The sequence below is a fragment of the Bombus flavifrons genome, chromosome 4, assembly GCF_040668555.2.
Source record: "Bombus flavifrons isolate JBK064 chromosome 4, iyBomFlav1_principal, whole genome shotgun sequence".
Classification (NCBI taxonomy): Eukaryota; Metazoa; Arthropoda; class Insecta; order Hymenoptera; family Apidae; genus Bombus; species Bombus flavifrons.
In genome coordinates this window covers 7987335-8004330 of record NC_138445.1, presented here as the reverse complement: position 1 = coordinate 8004330, position 16996 = coordinate 7987335, and the positions used below count along the sequence as shown (strand labels likewise).

At 35.3% G+C, this 16996-nt stretch overlaps 2 protein-coding genes across 2 annotated transcripts; both read right to left on the bottom strand.

The window, feature by feature from the left end:
* Nucleotides 1-148: 148 nt before the first annotated feature.
* On the bottom strand, nucleotides 149-7895 carry LOC138179240 (serine-rich adhesin for platelets). Its single transcript, XM_069111831.1, has 5 exons — nucleotides 6745-7895; nucleotides 2916-6275; nucleotides 1545-2383; nucleotides 1335-1478; nucleotides 149-1070 (listed from the first exon to the last, which is right to left on the bottom strand). The coding sequence occupies exons 1-5, from the start codon at nucleotides 6974-6976 to the stop codon at nucleotides 849-851; spliced, it is 4797 nt and encodes a 1598-aa protein (XP_068967932.1). The 5' UTR covers nucleotides 6977-7895; the 3' UTR covers nucleotides 149-848.
* Nucleotides 7896-8207: 312 nt separating this feature from the next.
* On the bottom strand, nucleotides 8208-12317 carry LOC138179239 (UPAR/Ly6 domain-containing protein crok). The gene is made up of 3 exons (XM_069111830.1): nucleotides 12046-12317; nucleotides 9943-10110; nucleotides 8208-9426 (listed from the first exon to the last, which is right to left on the bottom strand). Exons 1-3 carry the CDS (start codon nucleotides 12098-12100, stop codon nucleotides 9212-9214), a joined length of 438 nt encoding a protein of 145 aa, XP_068967931.1. The 5' UTR covers nucleotides 12101-12317; the 3' UTR covers nucleotides 8208-9211.
* Nucleotides 12318-16996: the final 4679 nt, after the last annotated feature.

Genomic DNA, 16996 nt, shown 5'->3' with positions numbered 1-16996 from the left:
ACTACCTGAACTGACATTTCTACGGTATGTGCGCATTAACTTTACTGGAATATAGAGGCTATACTGCGCATGCGTTTTCTTTCATCGCGATAACGCGGGATTTTCCATTTTTTTTCAACTATTTTATTTGGTCAATTTTTTATTTGCTTGACAGTACAATTTTATATTATAGTAGTTCTTTTTTTTTCTCGTATAATATATTTTACGCATATTGATCACATTACAAATGGAAAATTATTTTATTCTTATAATATTTCAATCGTTTTCACTATTTTCGTTTAATGCTTTATGCTTCAATCTGGATGAAGGACAAAATGCTCAAATTATTTTTCTTTTAGTGATAATTGAATATTCTCAAGTTGTGGGCTATGATCATTGCAACGTTATTAAGTAATTCGTATTACTATCTTTTTTCATATATATATATATAATATCAATGATATAAAAAGAGCAAGTAACTATCGTCTTGTTTCGCATTTAAGATGCATTATCTTATACGGAGGTATGTACCAGAAAACTAAGCGTTTAAACTTTCACTTGTTTGAAAATAGACGAAAAATGTTTTAACGTAGCAAGCTGCATTACGAAAGAAAAACCGTAGAACGCTTACGATGCGACAACAATACGAACTGATGCGTGACTAGAGCGTATTATTATGACCGATCCTTACAGATATACTTAATTTCGAATCTAACAATTTTACATAAACTCGATGCAATCAGTTATCTGTTAATCTAATAGTAATATGAATTATAGATGCACAACAAAATGTCACCATGAATGATAGACACGATAATTCTCCAAGCGCAGTTTGATGTTACAGAAAGCACATACTCTAATGAGCAATATTACATATTATCGGTAATCGAAGAAGACAGACATTTCTTCGTGTTGCCGTAACGCCCAGTTACCGGTTTTTGACCAGCCGTCTTAAATCGATGCAGCACCGGCGAACTTTCTCTTGGACTACCGCTAATATTATCGAAGTCCCAACTCGCAAAATGTTCCTCGAATAGTTCTTCGAGTTTCTTCGACAGTATTTCAATTGTCTTTACTCGATCATGATCATCCTGCGATCAGATGATTAAGGGAACTTTATAGTCGTAGTAGAAATAAAAGTTTTCAATAACACATTTGAAGATTACAATAGGTCTTGCCACTTTATTCAAATTCCTATGCAATATTGACTGCATTATATCCACGATGAATATTAAATATTATTCATTGAAAAACTATATTAGTTCAGATCATATATCGTAGCTCAATTATATTAATTTGATTCTCTACGTGTCTAGCAAAGATTAGAAAATCGATAAATAAAATAGCCTGCGTACCTTGTGATATAATTTTGAATTATAAACGATACGACGAAAGTCTCTAACCACGTGTTCTACTTTATGGTAAACTCGATTCTTTAGTTTGTATTCAACCGTTTCCAGGAACATCGGACTTTTAATAACTTTACAATAGTCTTCGATCTAAAAGAAGATTATATAATTATCCATTTACGATTTAAAGAAATGGGCATATGCAAAGAAACTAACCGCGTGAGAAGAAGATTGTTTTCCATTATTGCTTCCTGAGGATGGACACTTGAAAATTTCTGCTTCTTCCATTTGCCAAATTGTTTGATGTATCATTTCTAATTTGCTAAGGGCAAGCGGACTGAGACTCTGTTTTCTTTTCGAGCTATACCATACGGACCAACCTCTATCACTGGCTTTCCCACCAAATTTCCCGTCTAAAAATTCGATGCATCCAGAATTCTCTCGTTTCTTCCCGTGTTTTGTTGCGATTGTAGATTTCGATGTTCCCTCCACTTGAGTATCATTGACCTCGAAATTTTTCGTAGCTTTCTTCCCGGAACATTTACGAGATCTATTATGCAAGAGATAATATGATTTTTCGAAATCTTTTCTTTGACACTTGCGTCCAGGGATCGGTATTACAGTGCTACAAATCGTCGATACGTTGGCGATGTTTAATTTGCTCTTCTTGCAGAATTCTTTCTTCTCCGAGAAGGATGTACTTAAGGATGCGCAACGTCGAAGAGTCTCCGAATAAGTTGCCTTCCCTATGACACGCTCGGCCTCTCCCAACGTTGTTTGGCCATTGTTTAAGGAAATGCACGAACTTTTCCTCGAGCAAATAGTCTGTTGAAGATTCTTCACCGTCGTAGTTGTTGCGACTGTTGTTACGGTACTGTTGGTCACTAACGAAACAACGGGAGCCGGCTGTTCATTCTCTGTTACGGAACTGTTTGACGATTCTGAGCTATGTGGAACGGCATTGTTTTTTCGTCGTTTCTGCTTGTTTGCCATGTTAGCGTTGTTCAAAGTTTTGATTAACCACGAATCCGTTTTTACATTCATTTTACTAGAACCTGTTAACGGGTAGCTGCATAAAATATTGCGATATTTAATGCTGGAAGAACGGAAGTATTGCCTTAATGTGACATCAGACACATGTTTCCATTTACTTTTCTAAATATTTCAATATTTTATACGTACGGAACAAATACATAGTAAAACTTGTTTTACTCTAAATATATTATATTATTATTATTATTCTTTAAAACAGATTTACTCTCCCCCCCCCCCTCTCTGTCGCGTCTATGTTAATTTACAATTACGTGTTATGAAAATCTAAAGTTCTCAAATTTCCGTCCTTCTAGTATTAAAGCGATTAAATTTTATTTTTACTAAACAATTAGAATTAATGCTGGACATTGAAAGTAATTAAATACTCTGCTTGGATATCATAGTAATACGATAGTCGCGTAGAATGTATAGAATACGCAGAATACATACGATTTACGTTTTTAGTTCCAAAGCGATATACGAATGTTTCGAATGAAAATGTTTTTCCGATAGAAGCGATATTTAGAATAAACTTTAAGCGATTATAATTATTACCATTTTTATTACCAGACAACAGTAGAGCTTCGTTGATACTTGTGTTGAGAGAAAAATGATTCGTGGAGCCCGAGTCATCTTCGGACGCTTCGTAGCTTGAAACGCCTCCGCAACCATCGTTACTATCCTTCAAATTTTTCGAAAGGCTTTCGTCTAATTTTTCACGATCCTGCGCCGCTTGGGACGTTGTATCGTCATTCTCGTTCTCTTTCACACTCTCAAACTTTTCGCTAACGTCGACTCGATCGATCTCTGTTTTCTTAAAGTCCGTATCCTCTTTTACGTTCAACGCTTCTAACAGAATCTCAGCGGAAGCACAGGCTGCTTTCCAAGTAACATCTTCCGACACGGTATAATTGGATGTATCGGATCGTTTTAAAATCCTAGGTGAATTTTCAAGGGAGAAGGTAGGAGGTGGTACGATCGGAGTCGCCGGGAAAGGCACTTTCATCGTATTTGCGCAAGTATTAACATCGCTAGATATAGGTGTTGCCGTAGGTCGAGACACAGGAGTGGACGACGCCGGAGCACAAAACGTTTTCTCTTTGTTGTTAACGTAATGATTGCGATGATTGTTCGAGGACCCATTGGCAACGTTTCGAGATGCGGAGCTCTCTAAACGACGATTTGATCTTCTTTGATGTCTTTTTTTTGGCACGTTGTAACTTCCTGGTTTCATGTATACTCGAACATCTTCGGAACTGTCATATTCTTCGGGTACCTGCTGCACTTGAACGCGATTGTTGATCAAATTATAAGCGTTCCAGGGTGTAGTCTGAACGCTCTGTATATTTTGCAGCGTCTGGAACTGACGATTTGCGTCGATATGCAACTGTCTGATGCAGCTACCGAGATCCATCGCATTTTTTGACATTTCCGCGCGCGTCGACCCACGTGGCACAACAGTCTCCGTATTCACATCCGCCGGATTCATAAATGGCATTTGTCTGTTATCAGAGTTTCTCATACTGGCGAACCAAGCTGACAAATTGGCAGTCATCTCTTCCGATGATTTCTCCGGGATACTTGGTTCGATTTGGCTAAGCAGCGTCATCTTATCCTTTGGCACAGCCGCTAGCTCCAGTTGACTCGTGGACGATTTGCCAACATAAACCAAATCCATATTCGTTTTATTCCTGTGATTTTGTTCGAAGCTCTTTGAATTTTTACTACCGTAATCTACCGTATACGGCGGACAAATAGCGTAACTAGGATAAAAATTTTCGTGGTCGTTGGTGGGTGGAAAGTATATAGATTCTAAACTAATGGAAGGGTTCAGAAACGAAGATTCCACCCTCGATAAACATTTTTGAGCATAATTGCTCTCAGAATTATCATCTAACTGTCGTCGTAGTCTAAACACGGTGTCGGTATTTTCCTGCGGCGAAACTTTATTTTCGGGGAATTTTTGTTTCTTCTCCTTGAATAGCCATTGTCTAGAAGGATCCTGATTGCTTTCCGTAAGAATTTTGCTTCTCAGGTGAAAAAACTCTGCGTTCAAGGATTGCGTGGATGTGTCTGTCTTGGCAGAGGACGAGCTTCCTCTCGAACGAAATCTACTATTCGGTTGACCTGCAGATTCCGCGTGCCCTAAGAACATATCAGGCACGGATTTCGTGCTGTCTATTGTCGTTAGGTTCTCAGTAACGGTCCACTTACTTCGTAATTTTGATTCTTTTTGGGACGACTGTTTCTCCTGGCTGGCATTGTACAGGCTGAAATTTCGTAGGCTGCCGGTCGATAACTGCGCACCGTTACTGGAATCTCGATTGTTCTTTTTATTATCGGGCTTCTGTTTCGATGTAATCATAGTTGAAGATGGATCAAACAAGTCGCGATTCGTGTAAACTGAAACGTCACCTGGAAAAGAGGTTCCAAATGATTCTGATCTTTGCTCGAAATTAGAAGCATTGCCATTTTCTTCGAGCTTTAAGAAGGCGTGGATGATCTGATTCAGTAGCTCGTGTGTGCTCTCTTCCCACAAACGAAAGCATCTCAGCAACTCGCAGTCGAATTTATCGTTCAAGCTTGGATAGTGCTGCTTATTCAAATAATTATCAAGAACAAGCCAACCGTTGCTAATGCGCAACAAAGCGTTTATCAAATCGCCGATGAAAACTCGATCTCCGGCGAAAATTGGGAAACAAGTGGAAGATTTGGTAACTGCTGTTTTAGTGGCGGTAGACAGATTTTTCAACCAACTGCATCTGGCGTTTGTTTTGCAACTATCGTTTAAAACGATTTCGGCTTCCGTGCATCCCCAGTAAACGACTTTTCGTAACAGTTCCGGATACTGTGTTCTATCCAGGCACGGTCCGTCCGTTTGAACAGCTATCGACGTACCACTCCCATAATCCGCACAGAATTCGGTGAACCAAGTATTCTTATTTGACGCGGTATCGCCAGCTCCGCTAAATAACGGCGTCGAATTGGATTTCTCGGTTTTCGTTTCCTCTTTATTAATATCGTTCGAAGATATGTTGCAAAGCGCTGAAACCATCTTTTCAGCCTCGATCGTAAAATCGAAGCTGGTAGACGATTCGTCGGAATAATGTTCCTCCTGCGCTTTTGTACACACGTTCGATGTAGCTTTTTCCGAAGAACTCGTCTTGGTTTCTCGGCTTGCCTCATCCTCTGTACTCGGTTTTATGTTGAACAAGTCGTTACAGGGAGAGGTAATCGTTTGAAGGGGCCATTCGTCGTAATTTTCAGAAGATATCGGGGTAACTCGAGAGGTATCGACTGTAGGTATTTTGTTTTTGCCGACTTTAAGGGGCGCAATGTCAAGTGTGGCAGCAGTGGCTACAGGTTTGTCTCTCTGTAGGCTACCGTAGACTAAACTCGCTGGATGATTAGGGTAGATTTGATTAGAGTGTACTGTTTGAACAGGACCCGTAACTTGGCCGTTGGTGAAATTTGCCGTAGCTGCGTAAGGACTCAGATTAGGAAATTGAAACGCTGAATTGCCATTAATTGCTTGCAAGTTGCAAGTGTTTGTAGCTGAGATATTATAATAGGAGCTGTGCGATGGTTGTTCCTGTTGCTGAATATTTTGTCGATCTTGAATTAGACAAAACGTTTGTACATCCGGAGGCTTAAAGTAGGGTTGTGGTATCAACGTAATTCCGGAATTGTTGTACTGATCGCCAGAGAAAGAGCCATGCGTGTACGTCGAGGAAGCAATTAAAAAGGAAGTAGTTGGTGGAAGTATCGGAGCATTGTTCGTCGTTTGATCATACAGAACCAGAGGTTTCGGGCTGTAGGATAACTGTTGTTGAATATGCTGCTGCTGCTGTTGTTGTTGGCAATATTGTTGATTTCGTACGAGCTTATTTTTGGCTGGCCATCTGCTGCTTTTGCCTATATTCATGGATGGGTTTGTACGAGAATCTTAGAAAACTGAAACCATTATTTAACATAAACATTGATACCGATAATTGATAACAATTAATATTTTCCACCAACGATAATATCATTCTCATTGTACAAAATTCATTTTGTATATCTGTTATTAATTATTAATTCTTTCCTTCCGTTCCAATATAAAGGGAAAATTCTTGAAATCCAAAAAAAAAAAAAAAAAAAAGAAAAGGAAGTATAATCGATAAACGCAAGATCCTATTAACTCGATCAGTGATAAAACGAATTCTGTGGCTGTTGATAAAAAGATTGCAGTCGGTGGAAGTATGTAATCGTTAATCTGGTGCAAATAACAATCACATCTTTTACTCGTTTAAGGATGAACTAATTATCATAATATTTTTTAAAGATATCTTTTTTTTTTAAGTATTTAAAATGAACCAAATTTTAAAAGGAAACGTAGTTACACCTTGTATATGCAAAGGAGGAGGATTAGCGAGACCAGCGTTACGTTGCGTTCCTGGATAAATACACGAGGGATGCAGACCACTTCCGCATGCTTGAAGAGTTAACGTTGGATTAGCTATAGGACCATAAAGAATTTGTTGTTGCTGCGGATGTACGAGGGACGACGGGGTTGATGCGGACGGAATCGAAGATTGTATGGACGATCGACTAGCTCGTGCGGCTGTAGGGTGCATGATCCACCTAACCCCGGCTTGAATACGATCCTCTCGTTGTCTTCTTACTTTTCAACCTCTGTTTAAGGAAATAATTTGTTCTATTTATCACACGCGCCTAAAATTCGTAATTTCGAATCGATGCGCGAAGCATTGACACTTTTGTATTAAATCATTTTGAATTAAAATAAAATAAAATTAAAAAGAAATGTTGCTAACAAACGATACGTATAGCTAACGATATTTTATCCAAACGAAATGAACTTGGCTACTATGTCAGCTGTTATTTGACACGTCGTTAACCTAAGCACATTTCCCTTTGATTTATTTTATGCATATACAACGACGAAGAAGTTTCGTTTTACCTGATATTCAGATGCCTCTTTGTTCCTCTTGAGTAAACCATTTGTGTTCGATAAACGATGCAATAATATAATCAATGACGAAAAGAGTGACAAAGTAAGGAAATGTCTTCACGAGGACGACAGGTAATGAGATAAAATCATATCGAGCTTAAATAGGTACAGCACAGGAGAACAGAGAAAGGAAAGGGTTTAAACTCGTAACGAATGAACTTGCGGTTAAATCAAAGAACTCGATGTTAATCCAGGATTTTCCAAAATTGCTCCACTCCTTTCTCGAGTCAACAAATGTACATGTTATAGTTTTTCTCGTCTAACGTTTCTTCTCTCACGGAAACAAATCGAAATTCCTTGCGAACGAGAAATTACCAAACTTATATATACATATTGAAAGGCAAATGGTAATCTATGAAATGAAAGTCAACGAACATCACGAAGAAAAATGGCAGATTACTGCCTGTTGACCTAAAACAAAATTCTTTACGCGGAACAATGAAACGAGCGAAAAATTTGACGTACGGCGTGGGTATTTTTATCCATGAATTATCTAACGTTTTCAACGTACCTGTTAATCTTGTATAAATTTCAAATACTTTCGATCCCATTAAATCACATAAAAAATAGATATGTTTCGCGATTGATTTTAAGAATAAAGTAAATTACAAAATTCAACGCATTAAAAGCGATTTCAGATATAAATAATTCCAACGAATGTCGATTGCATTTTATTGAAATATATGTAACGTAAATCATGCTAGACTGTCTAATGTACCTTTTTCGCGTATAAAAAGATTCTGTCTGTAACGTCTAAGGAAAGCATGAATTTATTCTCGATACGAGTCGTTCGTTATATTGTTTGATAGGATGTAAGGAAAATAAGAGACTTGGTATTCTCCGCAACGGCAACCCTGATATATTTTTCTCGCTTCGCACAAAAACATATCATACAGATGTTTTTTCGCGAAGGTTGTCACAACATATAGACTTTCAACAAGTTGCGTAATTATTACATATGTAATATCATTCTTAAGCTCTATGCAGAAAATTGTCGAGTGAACACAATGTGACTATCGTCACACCTTCAGCACCTAAATTGAAGATTTCCAAGAAGATTTATGCATGATCGAGGAGTGCTCGCCAAGCTGTTCGACATTTCGCAAAAAGTACCAAAGATCACGCCGTTCCTGAATCTCTGCACGATCTTTTCGTGAAAGCTCGTCTAAGATATGTAATTATCTAAATTATCTCGTTAAAAATTTATATACGAATATCACTATAGAATGCGTTAGCAGATATGTGTATGCGATACTTTCTTGATAGAAATATCTATTTACTTTTCTAAGACACGCTCTTATATATTCTTCGATTATTTCTATAGCGATATTATAAAAGCAATTATACTTAAGAGATTGGTAATTACGTTAATTTTTCTCCTTGGTATATTACACTTGGAAACATCCAGATAATCAGGAACAGCGGGAATATCTCGTCTAAAACTACTGTAATCTTGAACCGATGGACAGCCGGAGGCAGAAAGCCACCGCAGTGTCTTTAAAATCTCGAATGAAACGTATTCTCGTCGAGAATTTTTCCGTTCGTTCGAACATTTCGAGGTCGCCAGCGTTTGCTCTCGAGATGCAACGTGAAATTCTAGATAGAAGAAGACATTTTGCGCTTTAAGTGCTGTTTCGATTGTTTTATACGCTTTTTTCTTTCATTGACGACGAAAGTGTGGGAAGTGTGTGAGATATTATTCGCTTTGAAACGCATCGTCCTCTCCACTTTCGCTTACTTCCGATCCGTTAAAATGCGAAGTCGAAGCTGCTTGCAGGTACTAACGATCTCGGACGCATCTCTTCGTCGACTGGTCGAGTGTATATTAATTTTCTCAAAATTAATTACGAATGTATGCTAGAAGAACACTGCCAATAACACACGACAGAATCAGAGACGTCGGTGGTAAAACGTTTGGTGTTGCCGTGTTACAAAAGTCTGTCAAACACGAACAGACTTCCTGACGACCGCCAAAACCGCTTCTTTGGTAACACTTTCCTTTATAACTTGACTCGTCCCATCCGCAACCTCTTATGACTCGGGTATCAGGTGGAACTGTTTCAAACACATAGTAATAGTTCAGTCTATGTTATTTACTAATAATCGATACGATATCATGAAACTAATAAGTTGTATTCGATGTTGTGTGCGAAATATCAAATTACTTGAGCCGGTACTGTATCATAACTGGTATTGCGCTAATCACGCCGGTGCGCGACCATGTATTGCAATTTTCTACAACGTAATAAGGATACTGTATTAGTCTAGGTTAATAGTAATAGCGCACTAAAGTTATAGTAGCCCATTAAAGTTACTGGTTCTCTAAAAGATTGGTATTGTCAGCATCGTAGCTGTTACAGTTGCCTTCATCAATTCTTCGTTGAAACGTATCTTAATGGTGTCGAAATAAGATAACATAAACGAATATAAATAAAGACGATTAAGAATTTATATTAGAGATATTTCATATTAAATGAAATATTAAAATAAATTGAAGAATATTTCAGAAATATTATAAGAACTATAATTTAAAAAAGATTTTCTTTCTCCAAGGATCTGAATGTCACTTACGTCCATTAACGCTGAACTCGATTACTTGCGTAATCTTTCGGCACATGGTATATTTCGAGCCGTTTTTGAGGTCGGAGCAATCTTTTTTGAGGGCGTCGGGTGGATTTTCATCGGCGCATCGACTGTCGTTGTGACTGTTGCAAAGATAGCATTGCATCGCGTTTATGCCTGGAACATAATAATGATTTGCTTAAAAATTCTTCCCTCACGAAAGATTATTCTCTTAAAGCTATAAATAAATTGCGAGTGTCCATATATTTATGAGAAATTAAAAGCTGTAAAAATGCACAAAAGGGAACGATAGGTGATGAGATAGTAGGCAAAAATATATGAAAGAAATGAAAAGAAATGAATCTCCGGGTGGGTTCTATTTTTTGCAGTTGTTTTGATGACTTCTCGTCGTATAAAAATACAGACTTGGATAAATAGTTGTGATTCCGATATAGCTACATCTTCCATATTAATGAAACTTCTAATATCTTCATCAGCGCAGATAAATTTACATGATAATTGTTTTAATATGACTCGGTATTATCCGCATTGCGGTAGCGTAGATAATTTATATTCAGTTTTGTAATTACATGAAACACGAGGTTATAAAAATATTATTGGATGGTTGATAAGAGAGGTCACTGTGAAACGAAGATAATGCGATAATTTAAACTTTCATACCAGGGGGATCGTGGTACTATCTTCTTCCAAATGCGTTTTATGTCAGCACAATTGAATAATTTGTTGTCGTTATGTATACGCGTCTGTTTATATGGGTCAACGTTTGGACACTCGGATTACCACAGAGCATCGTAATTTAGCTGTCTTTCATGAAGTTTGTTTTATAAAAACCAGGAAACGTTTTGAAATGGTATACATTCCCATTGAATAAAGGTTCATTGTACTTCCGACCCTACTGATATAAAAATCAATGCAGCTATCTGGCCTGGAAAGGCATAGCTACAATAAGTTTACGCGCCTGTCTTCGCGTTTTAATCTTGTCTCTACGGTCATTCATTTTTCTGAGCGTAACAGGACATAAATAAGGAATGTCTAACAGTACAATTTACATAACGAACTAACATAGCAATAAACACCATAATCACTTAAGAGATTAAATGGACTGCAAATTAAGAAATGTTAGAAGCGAAAAGATAATTATAAAAATGTCGAATATCATTTCAATGTTGATATTGATGTAAGTAACCACTTTCTGTTCTTGAGTTTTATATTCCACGATAAACATGAAATTTTATACAAGTGACTTCGAATGTATTGTGTATGTGAAAACTGCTTTGCGCATAGCTGGTCGTCATTGATCTCACTAACGTTCGCACCAGTCCATTTGGTTAAATAAAACCGCGGAATTATAGGTACTTTTTGGAGCATACAATTTCGATCGTTTAACTTCATGAAGATTATTTGATATTCAATTGCTTCCGCAAACAAGGTACGGCATATTATACACGCTTATTGTTAAATCAGCTGAAACAGCGACGTCGCATTTAAACGCTTCCCTCGAACGAGGAAGCTAGTTGATCCACTTTTCGAATAGGGTATAACATCACTTTATTGACGAGAGTTAAAAGGAACAGGGCAAACATGGAGGAAAAGGGAATAAGAATTATACATTAAAAGCAAATGTGTCGCGAATTTCAATTAATTTATATTATATTTTTCAATTGTATTTAGGTAGTCGTAGCCAAGAAAGATATAAAAAACATAAAAGAAAAATTACATAATATACTAGCACATCGCACGTACAATCAAATCGAAACAAGTACAGTAATTATTTTTTTAATTAAAGAATGTAAGTTAACATAACGAAGTGTTATCGTAGAGAAACGGAGAACGAACCATTTATCAGTTACGTCACACACTGAACGACGCGATTCAGGAGATGAACTTTTATACGATTATACGACTATAACGTAGTAAAAAAAAAAAAAAACAAAAAACAAAGAGGAACGAAGAAAAAAGAAGAAAGACAGGGAAATGGCGATGAAAGTAGGTCTTTTAGAGAAGGATACGAGGATCGATAGGAAGCAGTCTCGTAAACCCGCCCCGATCGTTGAACCAAAGACAGCACAGACTCGACGCGTAGACGCTTACCATAAAAACCGAGAATGACCAATAGGCAAACGATGAGGATGAGAAAGCGCTTCATGTTGGTTTCGGTATTATCCTGGCACGTCCTTCTACGATTAACGTTTCTCGCGGTCACTGGCGTAGATTACGCGCGACCGAGCGGCGGGAAAGAGAGAGAACGCGGTCAGATCAGGGGTTGACGAGGCCAACCATCCGGCCTCGACAGCTGCTGAAGCACTGTTCGCGTTGGCTGTCGTTCGGCGCGATTGCAGCGCAAGCCCGCAACTAAGGCGACGATGCTTACACCACTGATAGAATCATGAATACGTGATTGCGCGCGAGGAATACTAAGGTCGACAAGACGAGGCGAGACGAATGGGAAAAACGATCTCGCCCCAAAGAATAATCCAAGGACCAAACGATCTAGCCACGGTCGCGTGAAAGCTTCGTCGCTTCTTGCGGTCCGCGATTTGAATTCCCGTTTTCCACGTTGCGTTGCACAGATTTTCTATCGTTGCTGCTACACTCGCCATGTCAAGAAATCAATATTTTTGACGAACAGTCAGTAGAAGGATTGCTGCTACCTGGGATTGATTTTTACTGTGTTTCAGTGACTACACGCTTTTTATTTTCCCTAGAAATATCGCTAGTGACGATAAATCTACGTACAAAATACTCCATATTCCTATCAATGGTAATTAATAAGTACCAGAAATCTAATTGAAGCATTTTGTTACAAGAGACGCGCGGGATGTTTTGGAAAGTGTCGTAGAATTATCAAACAGGGTATGATTTCTTATATATATAAAAAAAAAGATTGATTCGTAACAAAGACCAACGTTCTCTTAAATAAGGGCTGGTCCTCGAGAAAGTTGATCTCGAAAATGTAGCAAATATACTTGCGTTTTATCCGATATCGATAAACCAATTCAAACTGATAGCTCGTATCGACAACTGGTAGGATGGTAAATAATAATTTACAACATTATTCGTGATTATGAACGCAATCGTGTACAGAAACATAGGCGAACGTTGAAATTAACACTCTAAAGTTAAATTTATTTTGTGAAACATACTGTATAATTTTTCTTCTTAAATTATCATGAATAAGGAGTTCACCTATGCGCACTAATATGTTCACTTGATTTGGCAGTCTTCTCCGATACGATTTTGCAATCTCGTCGTTTATGTCATACAAGTGGGTGGTATTACAATTTTCTAATTTATTCAAGATAATTCGTTAATTTTTAAAGTATACGCAACCTGCGATTTTGAAATTGTCCGCGAAATCTCTTAAAATTTTGCCAGCGTATATCATCTCGTTGTTTCAAAGGTTCAGAATTGATTATCCTTGGGTTGAACCATACAAACGTCGTCTGTCCTATTTTAACGAAACTCAAATTAATTTTTTAAGAAGTACCAAAAATTATCCAGATATAACGTTAAATATATCTATGTATGATAATAAACAACAAATATCGTTGGAATGTTCTTACTTCCTCCTAGGAAGTATAATTAGAATGTTAACTCTCTGTAGCAATCTAAAGCCTTAATCGTTGATGATAAAAAATACGATTGTTTTGACGGACAAGGCAGGGCTGGATGTTAAATAGGGAAGGCCGTGGGCGGTACGAAGAGCTTTATGTTCAAATGGAGCGTAAAGTGGTGGTTTGGAACACGATAAGTGGATAATATCCCTTTTCCTGTGACACACTGAACGTCATGAAATGTCATGGAAGCTACTGTAATAAGTTGCACGCGAACAATACGGAAAGGAACGTGAAGGATATCTTTCCACTCTTGTTATTAAGCTTCTGAATCATCGTTCCTTATGACCTATTTTTTTAAACTCGCCAGCGGAAGTAATGAGAACAAAATATTCAGCTTATTGTTATTTGTCCCATTTGGATATAAAGATAAGTCTTTTATATGTTGCTTATTAAAAACAAATAAAAAAAAATTGGCAGTAATATATAATAACAAATAATTAATAACCGTAATATCTTATGTCCCAGGGAAATACTGATTAGAAAATAAGAAATATTTCTGCTTGTATAACTAGATTGTTTGACATTTTTTATGTGCGTATTATTATTATTTAATGTTTGCATTAATTTAGAACACGTACATGTTTCTTCTTAAGAATATGATGTGGCTAATGTAAACAGTGAAATTATTTTCGCAATAAAATCTGTGAAAATGATACAGAACTGAAACGTATTGAATTTACTGAAAGTCATATATGTGATCTGATTTTCACTGCACGTTGCTCATCGCAGTTAGTATTTAACTCATTTAGCAACATAGTGAGTCCCTGACACCACTTCGATGATTATGTTCTAAGTGATAAGTATTCTGAAATCTTTTAAAAATGTAACAATGGGATCACTTTTCTACTAATAATGAGGAATCTATTACTGCCAACGAATACTCTTCTCAATTTTTGCACGTTATTTCAAGAATTTATGTGTAATGATTTATATGCATCATAAATTATAAATAAATATAATATAAATTATAAACTATATGCATTCTAAGAGATAGAATAATTCGAATAATTTCCAAGTTCCATAATATCTTTAAGACGAATTATGAATATTTTAATACTTTCTTGTAGAAGATCGGTCACATTGCTTAGGCCAATCTACTCAAAGGCACGAACTTCAGTCTCCATAATACAATATAATAAAAATACATTTTGTAAACGGTGTAAAATACAGTACAATTTTTTCTCATGACACTCTTTCATTATTAACTCACCTGTCGTTTAAGAAATACATTTCGTTTGAATTGTGTAAAACATCGCGTGTATCTTAATAAACATAAAACTCAAAATAAAATCTTTTTTAGAATTTTAGAACATTGAACTTATATAAGGACATAAAATAGTGTGCATGATAAATATTTAGTTAAAGTTTTTTATCCATATTCGATAGTCTTACGTAACGATATTGAAAGAAATATTTCATATTTTGAATATGAAATACGTATTTCTCTTAAAACAACTAGCATATATATAACGCGTGTTGTCAACAGTATAACGTTGCCCTATTTTAAAGTATTTAACAGATTTATACATTTCATCATCATATTTGAATCAATTGATAATTGTAGACATTTCATATATAATATTATCAATGTTATAATATACCTAAATATACTTATATTAAAAATGAGATTAAACAAATATTTATACCACACAAACATGTTTTTCTTAATGTGATATTACCTCTTCAAGTAAGAAGTAAAATAGGAATTTAATTCTGCGTTTTTATTAAGCATTTAAATAATTTTCAAATATTAATTTACTTGCAAATTTTTCCACGTGAAATTTTTATTCCGTAACAGTAACAAATACGTTATCTTATATTTCATCTAAAAGAATTGAAACTGTCCTATGATATAAATATTAATATTTAAGATTTTGCAATTTACTATTGAGCTAAATTGTTATAATTATACTTTTTTGTATGAAGATTTAAATTATAATAGTTTGAATTTACTCTTTAAAAATAAGTAAAACTATAATAAATTAAGTTATCCTCCTTTTTAAATTGAATATTTTTAATATTATTATTTTTGTTTCAATGAAACTTTATAGTTCCTCTTATTATTTTATAGTTTTTTGTATTTTAAGGCTGTAGTGGTAACACTGTTTAGTGATTACACGAAATTAAATTTAAAGACATTTCAGAAACAAATTTTTCCACGCGTCACGAAAATAGCTATGTATTGATTTTGTCACGTTTATGTCTAAGAGGTATTTACTAAATTTTTATGTCAAAGTTAGTGAAAAATTGTTAAATTAAATTGATTGTTTCTGTTTCGCTTGGGTAATATTTATTACTGTATAAGTAAATATATAGAAAGTTATGTAAAGCGTTGCAATACGTGGATAAAAGTGCAGAAAATAAATTTTCCATTTCGGTCACATTTGTCATGGTATGATTATATAACCTTTCAATCATTATTATTATTACTCTCAATAGTAATATTCATTCTCATCATTCTTTTAGCTACATATTAGGATAGTCGAATAAAAGATAATGTCGCAGTAATTTAGATAAAGTGGCTGTAGTTTGAGAAAATTCGACAATTGGTGAACAAATGTTAAATAAATTGTAAATATAGAAACGCAAAAGAAAGTTTAAAATGCATGTAAAAGTAAATGCATTACATGTATTGTTGCTTTTATTTATATTCCAAAGAGGTAAGTTTCATAAAAGAAATATCATGTTTATCAATTGTAGATAAAACAGAATATATGTTTATCAATTATGAATAAAGCAGAATACAAACAGATATATACTGACTGTTAGTATAATTGAAGCAATAAACTACACAAATAAAGCGAACGATACTTTTAGAATAAGTTTCTTTTTGCATATTTTCTTTAATGCTCTATTAATCGTTTCGATTTTCTTTATGACTATTATAGGAAAAATTTTCAAACGTTTCTTTATTCCAAATTTTGTTATATTCTGTTTTATCAATATAAATAACAAACAAAATGAAGAAGCGCATAAGAAGTATGCTATATAAAATATGTTATTCATTAATGATGTTAATACTGTCATACTTTGTATTAATCTTATTATATACGTAAATTCATATCTGATACGTTATTGACACGTATAAGAAGAATCGAAAGCACTTACGTGTTATCAATGTAACAGTAAAAGGGATCAAGATTGCACTATTAATACGGCGGATATAAGATATTTGAAGCCATGCTCTTCGTCACAAGCATTTTGTCGTAAAGCTGTGTACATATGTAAGTTGATAATCACAATTTCTCTTTTACATTTCTTTTCTTATTTATTATAATTATTTTTTTTTGTTATTTTGAAAGTTTCATTATCTTTCACTCGTATCACGTACATTAAACTATTATTTCTTTACTTTGCGAAATATCTTTGCGATATAGAAGATAAATTGTAAACTAATTGTAAACTAATCACATAATTTTTAGATT